General features: G+C 34.6%; 1 protein-coding gene across 3 annotated transcripts; it reads left to right on the forward strand.

Annotated features, from left to right (window-relative positions):
* The first annotated feature begins 259 nt into the window (after positions 1 to 259).
* On the forward strand, positions 260 to 13,617 carry LOC120210828 (ATP-dependent DNA helicase homolog RECG, chloroplastic-like). 3 transcript variants are annotated; one of them, XM_039209493.1, is made up of 18 exons: positions 261 to 386; positions 741 to 842; positions 1,501 to 1,583; positions 1,671 to 1,806; positions 2,746 to 3,381; positions 3,485 to 3,597; positions 4,054 to 4,291; positions 4,798 to 4,958; positions 5,862 to 5,943; positions 7,775 to 7,864; positions 8,450 to 8,683; positions 10,016 to 10,087; positions 10,312 to 10,464; positions 10,539 to 10,682; positions 11,336 to 11,491; positions 11,874 to 11,957; positions 12,628 to 13,200; positions 13,355 to 13,617. In XM_039209493.1, the coding sequence occupies exons 2-18, from the start codon at positions 804 to 806 to the stop codon at positions 13,445 to 13,447; spliced, it is 3,087 nt and encodes a 1,028-aa protein (XP_039065424.1). In that variant the 5' UTR covers positions 261 to 386; positions 741 to 803; the 3' UTR covers positions 13,448 to 13,617. The 3 variants fall into 3 exon arrangements, with proteins under 3 accessions (XP_039065426.1, XP_039065424.1, XP_039065425.1); XM_039209495.1 differs by lacking the exon at positions 8,450 to 8,683 and having other exon boundaries at positions 260 to 386; XM_039209494.1 differs by lacking the exon at positions 261 to 386 and having other exon boundaries at positions 761 to 788.
* The last annotated feature ends 1,606 nt before the right edge of the window (positions 13,618 to 15,223 follow it).

Here is a 15,223-nt window from a genome sequence, read left to right on the forward strand (position 1 = left end):
CAGATTGGTTCAAGTTTCGGGGCTTCTTGTTGCCCTGGCTGCCGTGGTTGTAATGTAACAGCCGTCGCTGTTTTCTTGGTTAATATATGAGATAAATGCTTATCAATAAAATGAGTGTAATAATTTAGGGACTTAAATAATAAAATTAAGTTCGGGGTAAATCCGAACCCGGCCCGACAGAGAAAGCCCAAAGGAACTGAAGATAGAAAAGGAATTCAGACGAACAAAATGGAAGAGTGTTTCTTCAAAATTCTCTCATTGCAGCTGTTGTCAATGTGGTTGTGATTTATCTCTATTTCCTTTAGATACTCTAGCACTTGCTCGCCGCAACTGAAGGCATTGCCATTCACATAAAAAAAGGGGAAATCTTGTTGCCGAAAACCCAGGTTCGTCCTAATTGCATAATCTCCGTCTATATTTTATATTTCAACTTGTTTTGTTTTGCTTGCGTTTCTTTTACTTCTCTATGTTCGTTGTAAAACTGCATGTAAAAAAAAATGAGAAGGAACTTCAAACTTAGGCTTCTCTTGCTCAAAGTCCGTTGGTTCAGTTCTCACAACTTCGAATTCCTTCCCGAGATGAAGCTGGAGATGGAGGACTTGTAATGAGAACACAAAATATTTTTGATTTGAAAGACACCCAAATCTTTCAAATCTCAATGTTTATGTTTTCTTTTTGGATGGGTTTGTAGCAGTTGATTTTATTATTCTTTGGATTCTTACTCAAAAACCGTTTTGCAGGATTATATATATGCTTTGATGAGCTAGGCATGTTCTTTTGGTGTAGTAAGTTCGTCGTATCACATGGCACTGACGGTCTCAATCGTGCTTTCGTGTAGCATGGTATGGTACTTGGATTTCTCTTTTGTTGTAAATGAATGATCTAGTCAGATTATTGTTGTTTTAGAGTATGCTTTGAAGTGGTCAGAGTAATGTTGTAGGATTGAGTTGGATTGGAAGAATGATGAACGGTGGTGTGTCTTTGTGTGTCAGAAAATTTGAGAGGCTATTGTAAAGTATAACTACAAGTGAAAAACCAAGTATGACAAATGACTACTGGCTAACATTGCCAAGTTGGGCAAATTCATCTGTTTAGTTGTAAATCTACCTGGTTGAACTCTTAGGTTGAAAGGCAACTACTGAGCTCAAATTCTGAATTCTTTTGCTTTGAAAGTGAATTGTTTTGTTAAGGACGATATTCTCTTAACATGAAAATGGTAACTACTTCCAAATCTAGTGATCCTAACAATCATTTGGATATGTTTTCAATGACAAATTAGAAATTTTTTGATGTCTTTCTCTTTCACTCTCATTCTAGCACCGTTTCATTCTTATAAATTGGTTCTTCTCTTCTGCTATTTCTGCCCATTAAAGGTACTTGCATTTCTGTTACAGAGACCCTATTATTGACATAACTTATTTTGGAAGCTGTTATACTTAACCTAGCATGTTGATATTGAATTTTTTTTACCTACTTTTGAAATTTTCCTCTTGCTTTCAGTGTTTTACTGGGAAAAGTTTGAGAAGTGCTATAGTATTTGAAGCAGAGAGAGGCTATAGGAACGCTTTAGGTAGAAAAATGAGGTAACGTTCTTCATTAACTTTTCTGGTTGCTTAAACCATGATGATTGAGACAGGGTTTTACTTTGAGTTGCCTTCGATTAATGTTAGGTTTAATAATTTCCTCTTCAATAAAGTTTCAAAAATTTGTTCTCGGTCCAAGCACAAGTTTCCGGAAAAGTTATTGGAGGAAGTAAATAATTATGATACAGCCAGTATCACAGAACGCTCAAAGCTGCTGAACAAGGTAAATGTCTAATCACAAGCTATTCACATTTTTTTTAAACTTTTCTTTATATCCTCAAGTACTGAACTATTTTCTTCACTTGCTATACTTATATTATGTTTCCATCAAAAGCGATACATGCCATTTTTGATACCTGTAGAAAGCAGATATCTAACTTCTTTTTATTTCGCTTTTTTCCTTCAATTTCTCATTTTATTATACATTTTAGTAAACTTGACTAATATTATATTTTCTTTGTTTCTTTCATTTTGTTGTTCGAAGGGTACCGAGGACCCAAATCTTACAATTATATATTTTGATATGAATGCATGTTTAAATATAAAAAATTACTTTTATATTTCTAATGTTTCCTTGTTAATTGTTAACATCAAGTTTTTTGTGAAACTTACACAGATAAAATTAAGGGGGATTACAATTAAAAATGGAGAATGCATGATACAGTTGGAGAGTGGCATGCTAATGTTAAATTAGTTTAAAACATTTTTTCTCTTTGACATAAAACCCTGCAGAACGAGTTAGCAACTGTGCTCAAACAACCAAGTTTGAAGGGAATTTTTCTTAAATCATTAGGATGGAAAGTGTAATATGCTCTTTAACATAGGTTTCCAAGTTGAATGTCTATAGCTTTTAGCATGTATCACCTATTCCTGATACTGTCAAATGGGGCTGTCATGATTTAATTATTGTTTCTGTAATTTCGTAACGTGTGAGAGACTGAGGAATTACTATTTGAATTGATACTTCCATGCTTATGTATTTTTCTGAATTGATACTTTTCTTGGTAGTTCGCCGTAATGTATTTAAAATTTTCTTTTCACTTTGTAACGAGGCATTTGAAAGTTTGTAACCTAATGTGGATTTTGAATTGTTCCTTTGCTCTGTCTTCTATACATCCGGTTACTTGTCCATTGAAGACTTCAACATTTCATTGCTTTGCAGGTATCAGTTTTGATGGGTTATAATGGCCTTCATGATTTATTTGAGAATGAAAGACCTGATGAGCAACCTGATAGAAATCTCAGAGATGCTACAGATGATTTTGATCTTTCCCTTGCATGTAAACGGTTTCCTTCCATCACTTTGGGTAGTTCCCCTCGAGTAGAACTGTATGATGAGGCAACTAGTAGCTCAAGAATAAGGGCACTATTAGAAGCTCAAGGATTTTTATCCAACTCCATGGATGAAAAGTGGGTTGATCCAAATGATCTGTCTGAAACCTGGCCTTCTTTTTATCAACCCCTTCCGGAGACTGGTTCTTCTGTAGTAGTGGAAGAAAGTTCAGATTTGTATCAGTCTTCTTGTTCCGCAACTTTGGAATCTGAAGGAAAATCAGATCATCCTCTTACTGTGGAAGAAGATAAAGAAGAGTTGGATCAATCTTCTTGGTCCATGACTTTAGGATTTGAAGGAAAGTCCAATCATCTAATTACTGAGGAGGAATCTTCTAGTAAAGTTGGGATCCAACCACAGTTGGATATGACAACTTTTGATTTTTTTCTTGATAGATCCGTCAGTTGCATTCCTGGTTTAAGTAAAAGGCAATCTCACCAACTAGAAGAATGTGGCTTTTTCACTGTAGGTTCATTTGAAATTATGTAAAAGGAACATTCAATGAGGTTCTTGTGTTTTTACAAGGCATATTTCACCTTATTTACCTTTTTACCCTCCTGTCATGCAGTTGCGGAAACTGTTACATCACTTTCCCCGGACCTATGCAGATTTACAGAATGCACAAACTGAGATTAATGATGGGCAGTACTTGATTTTTGTTGGGAAAATTATGTCTTCAAGGTGATAAACTATTTGCTCATGAAACTGTAATCATTTTGTTGACTAGAAACACACTATCACACCTTTATGTTTGGCTCAAGCATTAAAGTTCAGTTGTTTTTATTGACAAGATATGCATATGACATCACTAGATTTAACTAAATCTGGCCTTGTTGTCCTTTTTTTATCCCAGAAACTTGAAAAGGTTGTCAATCAAACAGTTAATGCATATTAGAACTTGTCATACATACCGCATAAAATGGTTTTTGTTTTCCTTTGAAAATTCTCCAAAATATGTTTTTGCTATTTAATGCATCAAACAAACAATAAAAAACTTGAAATCGGGGACAAGTAATTGACCGTGACTTGCAAAGTTGTTTGTGGAACACATATAAACATTTATAGCAATTATAGAGATACGACATTGTGACTGGAATAGTGATGCTTTTATGTTAATATTTATCATTTTTCATTCAGGGGAATTAGAGCCAGTTATTCTTTTTCGTTTCTTGAGGTGATTGTGGGTTGTGAAGTTGCAAATAGTGAACCCATTTCGGATAATATATACGGCGATACTACTGATACCAAGGGTGAGAAGACAATTTATTTGCATTTGAAGAAGTTCTTCCGGGGTGCTCGTTTTGCTTCTCAACCTTTTCTTAGATGCCTTGAAGGAAAGCATAAAGTGGGAGAACTTGTATGTGTTAGTGGTAAGGTGAGTTTCTTTTTCTGTCATAATCTTCCTAGTGGCTCAGCTCATATTCTTGTCAATGCCTTTTTTCATTAAAGGTGTAAGGCCAAGGACAGTGATTGACATGTATAGGCTAAATCCTGGTATGTGGGTTCCTAAATTAATTGTTTGCTTCAGTTTCCTCAACTCTTTGTGCAAGCATGTATTTTATAATTGTGGTGAGGTGATGTGAAGCAAATGCTATAAGGATTGTGAAATATAATTTTCTTGCAGGAATTCTCAATTAGCGAGCTTAATATTTCGGCTTTTAATTTTAATTTTTTTCATGGTTTGAATAATTTTCAGTTGTATTGGTTGTCTTTTTTACTAGTATAGTGAAATAAGCACTGACTAGTGTTGATTTTCATCTACATGAAAAGAATGACGGCTTTTATTAACTTCATTTTTTAGTTATTGTCATTCATCCTAAAGTATCCATTTCCATTGCTTAGAATATCATCCATAAGTAATAAAAAAAAATTTCAATCTAGGTGAGGGCTTTGAGTAAAGATCACCATGAAATGAGGGAATACAGTATTGATGTACTCAAAGATGAAAATGACTCATCTGTTAGCACAAAGGGGAGGCCTTACCCTATCTATCCTTCGAAAGGTGGCTTAAAACCTGATTTTCTTAGAGACATCATTGCAAGGTTTGTAAACTATTTTTGAATTGTTACATCAGTATTGGCTTTCAAGGAACAGTTATTAAATCAGTTTTCAGTTCTTGTACTGCATGGTTTTATTTTCTGACATTAATTTAGCTTCATATGTTTGTGTGTTATGTGTATATTTGTGTGTAGTTGATTAATTATGTAACTGTGAAACCATCTCGATCCATAAAAATAATGTTCCCATGTTGAAAAATTATACTGTGGTAGTACTTGTGTTTTGGTACTGTAATTGTCTCCATTGCTTCTGTAAATATTATGTCTTAGTTTGTCTCGGGAGTTATGTTGTTGTAATGGTTGACCTATGCCTCGGAGGTGGAAATAAGGGCAGGTGGTGAGGGCACTAAAACTTGGTGTCCCCATTTTCTAGTTGCTGAATGCAGCAAGTGATATAGTTTTATAGTCCACATTAACAAGAACTTTTTTTTCTGATAATGCTATTGCGCTCATGGTTTAAATGTAGCCATCAAAGAAAATCTTGTGAGTTGTGACTGAGCATTTTCTAGAAGCATCATTCAGCTTATTATCTGGATGGCTGTTGTCCTTTATATTAACACCTGAAGTTGAACCGTACACCATAATTGAAGTGGAATTGACCTTAAATTGTTTATATTATAAGCAGGAAGACAGATGTACTAAGACTTAAATGGCTCTTTTGTCAAAACAGAATCCGAACATTTAGACTCTTTTCGTAAGGATTTCAATATACAATGATTATAGCATATGAGATTTTTCCACCACGAGACCATGACATAGTCACATTCTATTATGCAATAGAATGTGATTTCGTCATAGCATTTATTTTAATTCCCATAAAATGAATTTGATAATTCTTGTGCTTAAGTTTAGTTCTTCCCTTTAATATTGCATTCCATTTTCTTTCAGGGCTCTACAAGCCGTGCAGGAAAATATTGATCCTATTCCCAATGAAATCATCAACGAATTTGGACTTTTACGTCTCCATGATGTACGTTACCTTTTCTTCCTCCATGATGCATCAGTATCTTAACAATGAAATTATTGTTTCCTACAAGTTTGGCATGGTGCAATAGTATCATCTTGTACCTTTTCAAAATAAATAGTATCATCTTGTGATGATTGCATTGTAATATTTGCTTCTCAATTTAATGGGATTTTGTTTTATTATTGCATTATAAAACATTGAGCTTTTCCCTTAGAAAGACATTGTCTTAAGTTAAGAGGCAAGGTTTTTGTTATTAACCCTAAACTTAGTTCTGCACTAATCCTGTCAACTGCATGTTCCTCACTATAGCGTATTTTCAGACTAGTTTGAAATAGTTACATGAGTTTTGTCCTTTATATTAGTTCATACTCCTTGAGAAATGGTTAGATACGGAATCTTTCTTAATAACATCTACCCTCTTTGTTCTTTTTACATAGCACTGCACATGCACCTCTAGCTGTAGGTATATATCGTAATTTTGATTTGTAACCATCTGATCTTCCAGTTTTTTATGTCATCCTGAAGCAGTCATTGTTTTAACTTTTTTTTCAATTGGCTTTAATTATTTTTCTTCTTAACTCGAATGATCAGATTCAAACATTCACCTCAAAATTCTCATTTTTGAATCATTTTATAAATGTTCTATTTTTTTTTATAGAAATTGGATAGGCCTCGTTAAAAACCGCCGTCTTAATCTCCATGTTACAACAATAACATGAAGGGCATAGGAAGGAGGAAAAGAGTGCCTAAAAATTCATTAATACCAGAATAATACATATCCATCCTAAGAAGTTCTGTTACAACATAAAACTTAAAAGCCAAACACAACATAAATAACCAGCTCAATAATTGTGCAACCTAGTCAATAATCTAATATTCATCCTATTCCTTCTTTAGCTAGTTTATCCGCTTCACAATTAGCAGCTCTCAAAATATGCCTAACAATTACCCCTCTACTCTCCACTAATGCAGCAATGTCTTTCACCAACGGCTGGAACATAGGAGTACATACACCCGGATTTTTAATCCATTTCAGTGCATTAAGGGAATCTGATTCCAAGATGACCCTTGGAAATGAAACCAAAGATTTCTCCTCAATATACATCAGCCCTCTTTTTATAGCCAATAGCTCTGAAAGAATAGGAGGACCCCCCAATCCTTTCGGAAAACGAACCCTGCTGCAACCCTTGAGCATCCCTTAACAATCCACCAATGCCTCCTTTATCCCACTCCTTAGACATCGCACCATCAACATTTAATTTAACGTAACCTAAAGGAGGAGCATTCCAACACGAGGAAGAAAAAGAATCCTTCTTCATTCTTACCCCCAAATCAGCTATTTTAATATCACCCACTAATATATGTTCTATTTTTATTTTCGAAATTTCTAATCTACCCCTAACACCCACCCTTTATCTAATTAACTCGCTTCAAGAAGACATTATGCATCTAAGCCCTCTCAAACTCACAACCTCCTGGAGTCTGTAAGTAGCATGCCATCGGAGCCCTCTTGAACCCACAAACTGATTTCTTATAATGCACCAAACTAGATAACTTGTTGATTTCAGATTCAGCTGGCCGGTCTAGGTTTTAATCTATGGTTAAGAATTTCTAAAGAATTGAAAATGATCACAATGGCCTAAAGAAACTTTCAGAAAAAGTGATTCAATGATCCATCTAGGAATTTGTAAGTAACTACAAGTAAAGCCCCCCAAAACATCAAACATTAAAAAATATGATATATAAATGAGTCATAATCCTAGCATTGTGTTCCATGGTTTAGTAGCACTTCATTTATTCTCATCGTTTGATCTTATTTTTGTTAAAAATGTAGGCATACGTTGGGATTCACCAGCCAATGAACATAAAGGAGGCTGATTTAGCTCGCAAAAGGCTCATATTTGATGAGTTCTTCTACCTACAGGTAATCTTTCATGATTGCTACCTTTATATTTTTTGTTTGTTTTAGCATTTATCTTTACTGGATAACCTGTCTTTCAACTAATTAAGTGTTGTTTGATAGATTAAAATAAACAAATGTTGAAACATTATGTTTTTGAATTTATAAAACTATTTCGGATAGTTCTTGCCAGCATTATTGTTTTGCGATTGTTTTGATACAATGAAGCTTAGGTATCACTCTTGAGGAACCTTAAGTGTGGAACTTAGGAGTTTCTTTCCTTTTTCTCGTTCTTTATCTGAAATTTCCTATTTTATCAAGTATCTAATTACTGAACAGCCATAAACCCTAACCTCCTAGCTTTCCCATGTCATAAATTAAGCTAGGAGTTTGATGAGCTTATTTACTTGGCTGCCTCTTCTCTAGTTTTATTTTGTATACCTTTGTGAATTTCTATATATTTCGCATTAGATTAATTTAGAACATTATGATGTCTTCATTCTTGGTATCATATCTGAATATCCTGCTGTTTTGTACTGAAAATTCATTGGATCTCATATTATGCATTAGTTGCATATATACTCATTAGAAAAATGATACTATCTTCAGTTGGGGCGCTTATTTCAAATGCTTGATGGTCTTGGCACACAAATTGAAAAAGATGGATTGCTGGAGAAGTACAGAAAACCTGAAGCAAATGCTGCTTACATGGAAGAATGGTCTAGTCTGACCAAGGAATTTTTTAAAGCTCTTCCATATTCGCTTACCTCTGGTCAACTTAGTGCTATTTCAGAAATTATATGGGATCTAAAGAGGCCGGTCCCAATGAATCGGCTTTTACAGGTTCTGGATTTTGCTAGAATGCTACTTTTTTTCATTATTCAACGGTATAACATATCTTCTAATTTTATTGAGGCATGGACTTTTTTTAACTTTAATTCTATTGTTCTTGAAGCTAAATTTTCTAACCTTCTTCATGAATTACCTGTCACTATAAAAGTATATATGAGCTCTTTGGCTTTTTATGTTGTGTGCCCCCTTACCCTCTACCCTAGCTACCTTTTAAGAAATACATCCAATTATTTCAACTCCCAAAATTGCCTTCCTAAAACTAGAAGATATGTATGCACCTCTCTTCCATTACCATGACACTCTTACCACATTTACTAGCATATTCTTGGTGACCAGAAAAGATCTTTGATCGTGAGTTACCTTGGCTTTGTGTACCATTCTATGACTTTTAAAACATAAAGGTTTGGAAAACTTCCTCTGTGTTTTAGGTTTCAAATCCTAATTTAGATTTGTCGAAAGGGTTATTAGTTTGACTGGTTCCTGATAAAAAAAGATATAGTTACTTGCTTGTATCTTTCCTGATAGTTTCCCTCTCAAATTTTAGTAGAGCGCCATGGTTAAGGATAGTCTCTTGTGATTCAGGTTCTGGGTTCTTGCTGCTAGAAACTTTTCCTTTTCATTCTTTGAAATTCTTGTGCCTGTTCCAATATGTTTTTAAATCTTTCATGAAGTTCTTGAAAGTAACTATAGCTGTTACAAATACGAGCTAAGAAGAAGTAAGAATGCAATTGTAATGGAAACAACAGAAAGCAGTAGAGAGGAAGTATTGATAATAATGTATTTTCTACAAGTTACTGTTGTGGAACATGGGATTTAATTTACTACGAGATATAAATAAGCATTAAGATGTTGAGGTGTCACAATACAGGAAACTGGATTTTTTTTCTAGATCCTTGATTTTGATGAAGGCATGGCATCTTCCATCCATGTATAATGAGATGAATTGGGCTATAAATACCAGGGAAAATCCATCATCAACTACTTGTTTGTGCCAAGAATATTTTTACTTTTACTAATCCTTGACACAAGAAAATAAAAAATCCAAATTGCAATGGCGACATCTAATCTCTCTGCGAATCTTGAACACTTATATTTGTAATTGTTTGCAAGATTATACTTAAGGTTGACTTTATTTGGAATAACTTCATCTTGAATAGGCAAAGATCAAGTTTTATATGAAGGGAAGGGGAAATAATCTATCTTCAAGGAGCTGAGATTTGATTTTTATCTGATATTTGTCATATATTTATATTGTTATCCTTGAAAATGGAGAAGCTTCCTTGATTTTATCTGATATTTGATAATATATGGATCTCTTTCTAGGGAGATGTTGGATGTGGGAAAACCGTGGTTGCTTTTCTGGCATGCATGGAGGTTATTGCTTCTGGTTATCAGGTTGGTAAATTCAAGCCACTTTGACATTTCACCTTCTTTAAGCCTTCTAAACAGTCATATATACATACTGCTAAGCATACTATATGCTGCTGGTCACTTGCTCATTCTGGTAATAAATCAGGTAGTCTTGCTTGTGTGATTGATTATTGCTCCTAGGTATTCTATTCTTTTCTAGTTTTAATGGGACATGAATATATTTTGAATTGACTTCATATTATTTTTAGGCAGCTTTCATGGTTCCTACTGAATTGCTTGCAATCCAACATTATGAGCACTTTGTAAATCTGCTAGAGAAGATGGATGTGGTTGATAATAAACCTTCTGTTGCTTTACTAACTGGATCAACCCCACAAAAGCAATCACGTCTGATTCGCAAGGTAAGTATATCACTGGTGCCTTCTTTTCATGTTGTATAATCATCTTTGGTTTCACTAACATTTTTAGGCTTCAGGATCTCCAAAGTGGAGATATCTCACTTGTCATTGGAACCCATAGTTTAATAGCCGAAAAAGTGGAGTTTTCTTCCCTACGTATTGCTGTGGTGGATGAGCAGCATCGTTTTGGTGTGATCCAGAGAGGAAAGTTTAACAGTAAGGTTGTCCACTTTTACTTGGCTTGAGAATGATAAATTATAGGCATATATCTGAGGAGCTATATGTGTCGATGGTGAAATATATTGAATGTGATATCTTCAGATTAGGTTCGGTTTTCAACAAAATGATGGATAATAATAGTTTGGACTAATGGTCTGGTTCTTTTATTCTTTTCCATCTTCTCTCGTAGAGTTTATAATGTTCCTTTGTTTCTGAGGTTTTATTTTTGTTATTGATATTGCCATCTATTTACATATTGGCGTGTTAGTCAGAATGTCAGGTGTCACTTTTAACCCTGAACAATTAGTGTATTTTAAAAAGCATTTACATATTAATCGCATTCTTAAATCCATTTATGATTTTCATCTACACGTTAAATTCTAATTGATATTAGAATGCTGGTCATCACCATTTTCTTGAAAAGAAACGTAGGTAAACCCCACACCTCCTCCTGCTCCAAACAGAAGAAAAGGAAGTTTTGTTCAGAATCTGATTAATGAAATATGTTGCTCCATAATGTTTCACATGATAGCGTTTGTCTTATTTGATCTTGAAGCAAGTGATTATTCTATCTTTAAGTTCTTAGCAGAATTTACTCATTTTATTATGTGTGAATGTTGTTATGACGAATTAATGGAGAAACTCAACCTTGCAGCTATACCATACTTCAAGCTCAAGAACGCAATCAGCTGAAATAGATGTTTCCTCTGAACATGACACCTATATGGCTCCTCACATTCTCGCCTTGTCAGCTACTCCTATCCCAAGGACCCTTGCTCTTGCTTTGTATGGAGATGTGTCTTTGACAAATGTACGTTCCATTTGCCATACTTCTGGCTGCTTGAATTCTCTATATAGTTGCAATCCATGTTTAAATAGGTTGGATCCTTGATATAATTTTTTTGTATTGAACAAAATATTGGTTTCTTTATTTAAAGTTTATTTAACAAGAGGAAATTGAAGCATGATACATGAAAGTATAATAGAGAGCTGGAAGAGAAAGGAGTGTCAAACTTGGTTTTCAATACCTAAATTAGAAGAAAATTTAAAATGATAGATTGAGGTGAGTTAGTCGGATTCATTGCCTACAGTTAAGGATAATCTGGAAAACTTAATGGTGCATTAAGGGACTAATTTACAGTTATATTGCTTATTGTCCGCTAATGATTTTTCTCGGGTTCCTGTAATTACAGATTACTGACTTACCTCCTGGAAGGATACCTGTTGAAACATACATCATTGAAGGAACTGACAATGGCTTTAAGAGTATTTATAAGGTAAAGCATATACTAATCCTACTCCATTGAAATATTGCATGTGTCTTGTTTCTGTCTTTCTTAAAAGGAGAAAGAATGATAGTTGCTGGATAACTGAAAATGTGACACTGTATAGTGTTAGTTTTGTGATGTTTTTAGTGCCATTTTCTTTGCATTCATTTGCATGTTTTCTTGTACTTTTGGAATAAAAAATATATTGGCGCGGTAGTTCCTGCTAGGGATTGATAACCATCCCATTTCATATACGAGAAGTCAGTTGAAGATAGAAAAACTTATGAGCATTCGTTGCTCTGATTATGTCTGATTATGTGATCCTTTACTTATGGTTCTCAGAGCAATGAAAAGTGTAGGGCTAGACAGTGGCGGAACTCACCCTCATTTATTGGGGGGGCATTTAAAAAGTTTAAATTTATTGGGGGGGACATTTGAAAAAAATCTAAACTTATGGAGACCAAATATATATTCTAAAGATTTTTTTGATATTTTTTAGGGAGGGGGACCATAGCCTCACCCGTCCCTTCATAGTTCCGCCACTGCAGCTAGTCAATGTAAATACATTTAACATTCCTTGAACAAAATGAAGATTGTTAACTTGTACATGAAAGTTCACATCTTTATTTATATTGGTGTAGAATGCATAAACCGGTTTGAACATTTTCTTTTGTTACAGATGATGTTAGAGGAGTTAGAAGCAGGAGGAAGGCTGTATCTTGTATATCCAGTCATTGAACAATCTGAGCAATTACCTCAGCTTCGGGCTGCTTCTGCGGATCTTGAGATCATATCAAAACAGTTTCCCGATTATAAATGTGGGTTATTACATGGAAGAATGAAGGGTGATGAAAAGGAAGAAACATTGAGAGAGTTTAGGTCCGGAGGAACAGATATTTTGCTTTCTACGCAAGTAATTGAGATTGGCGTTGATGTCCCAGATGCATCTATGATGGTTGTTATGAATGCTGAGAGATTCGGAATCGCTCAGTTACACCAACTTAGAGGACGAGTTGGTCGTGGGACAAGAAAGTCTAAATGTATATTAGTAGCATCTACTTCAAGTGGCCTAGGTCGCCTGAAGATGCTTGAGAAGTCATCAGATGGCTTCCACTTAGCTAGTGTGGATCTTCTTCTACGTGGTCCTGGTGATTTACTCGGCAAAAAACAGTCCGGACACCTTCCCGAATTTCCTATTGCTAGGTTGGAAATGGATGGCAACATTTTGCAAGAGGCACATGTTGCTGCATTGGTGAATTTATCCCCTTGCCCTTATTTAATTGCTTTTGTTTCTTGTTTAATCTCTTTTTTAGGCATATCTTCAGTACTCTAGAGCTGGTTCTACTGTTAATCCTGGTGCTCTCTTTGTAATACCAAGTTAATAACACTGATTTTTCTGTGTGCAGAAAATCTTAAGTGATTCTCATGACTTGGAACGTTTTCCGGCACTCAAAGCAGAACTAAGCATGCGGCAGCCACTTTGTATTCTGGGTGATTGAGCTTCGGCTGGCATGGTGGTTTCATGTTTCCACACTTCAGCATTGCGCATAGACTACAGGTTCGGCTTGGTACCGAGTCCTTGTTTGTATAGCATTCAGTCTAGGTGGCTTCCTTGTTCTTGGACTGCACTCTAATTTAATGTGCTGTAAATCCATAATCAACTAGTAAAAAACATGCTGTAGGGTTATGGATGTTGTCTATTATATTTGATTACAGTCGGGATCTAGCCAGTTTCATGTCGTTTCATTGGATCGATTCTTTTTGCTTTCAAATATTCCAAAAGATAGCAAAGTAGATTCTGAGTAAGTTTCATTGTTTTGAGATTTTGACAAATCTTTGATGAAAGGGGAAGTCAATTGGGGCAACAAGCCAGCAACAGCTAGCAAAACAGGAGGGGTTCCTCCCCTTTCTCACATAAACCCAAAGAAACACCTTATGATCTTATCTGAGACAAAGACATCTTACCTTACATCTCAAACCTTTATTTATATTTTGTAGGACATGCCCTAAACTTAAAACTGCACGATTTTCAATGATTTGGTTTTCCACTGCAATTGGCTGGATTGTTAATAAGATTTTTGTAACCCAAATTGTGTCAAGAAAACTCTAAACTCAACAGGTCCCCAAAAACAAGTCAAGTTGAGCTTGGATATTGTTGAGCTCGACTCAACTTGGGAAGTTCTAATTTGAGTTCGACTCGGAAGCTCGAAAGTTTAAAATTGTCAAGCTTGGTTCGAACTCAAAATCAAAATTTAAAATTTGAGCTAAAAAATATGAATTTGAAACATTCTCATACTTAGTTCGAACTCAGGCTTGAATATAAACCTTAAGGGTGCGTTTGGTTCAAGGAATGTAAGATTATCAGTGGGAATAAAAGATTATTAGGGAATAGGATTACTGAGAATGTTGTATTTTGTGTTTGGTTGGTTTAGCATTAATGTAAGATTACCGTGTTTGGTTAAAGGAATAAAAGATTATAAGAATGTATATTTGATCAAATTGTCCTTATTATATATTAGTTTTTTTAAAAAGTTAGAAAATATTTATATATTTTCTTTAAAAAAATTAAATTCATAAAATTTATATAATTTTTTTTACAAAATTGAAAATATAAAAAGATTTAATGAAATGATAAAATTTTATTTTAACCCCTGAACTTCATATAAAATTTTAATTAAAGATTTTTTTTTGTAAATCTAAAATAGTTTAAGGATAAATTTATAATTTAACATTCGTAGAATTTTTATTATTCAATTATTGAAGAAGGATATTTTTTTTAAAAAAAATTAAGAATATTTTAGTCCAAAATACCGGTAATCCAACAATACCTAAGAGAATGGGGGACCCCTAAACATCCACTATTGGTAATAAAACATTATCGGGAATGAGATTCCCGGCCAACCAAACATGAGAATGTGGATTCCATTCCCATGGGAATCCCACATTCCCTTACCCAAACAACCCCTGAGTGCATGAAAATCTTATATTGCATTTAAAAATGTAACACCCCGATCTAGGGGGTCAAATTATTAGTTTTCAAAATTTTATAGATAGATTTAGAAAGTGCAATAAATTCAAGGACCCACTCTTGAATTTAACCATTTTTATTAGACGGAGAAAATAAACCCCTTCTCCGGTGAAATAAGTAAGACTTGAATTATTTCCCCAAATTGAGCAACCCCTTAGTTAATCGATTCCCCTGTCGTCCGATCGCTCAAGCCTGCGTCGTTACCCCCATTCGACTCCCCATCGATCGGAGACCAAAGCCCACCGTG

Source organism: Hibiscus syriacus, unplaced genomic scaffold (genome assembly GCF_006381635.1).
Source record: "Hibiscus syriacus cultivar Baekdansim isolate YM2019G1 unplaced genomic scaffold, ASM638163v2 tig00109936_pilon, whole genome shotgun sequence".
Classification (NCBI taxonomy): domain Eukaryota; kingdom Viridiplantae; phylum Streptophyta; class Magnoliopsida; order Malvales; family Malvaceae; genus Hibiscus; species Hibiscus syriacus.

Bases quoted from the DNA above. Each gene is read 5' to 3' on its own strand.
- LOC120210828 (XM_039209493.1), top strand. From the start codon at position 804: ATGGCACTGACGGTCTCAATCGTGCTTTCGTGTAGCATG. The intron at 3,382-3,484 runs GTAGGTTCATTT...CCTGTCATGCAG, and splicing joins AAGAATGTGGCTTTTTCACT to TTGCGGAAACTGTTACATCA. The intron at 10,088-10,311 runs GTTGGTAAATTC...TATTATTTTTAG, and splicing joins TTATTGCTTCTGGTTATCAG to GCAGCTTTCATGGTTCCTAC.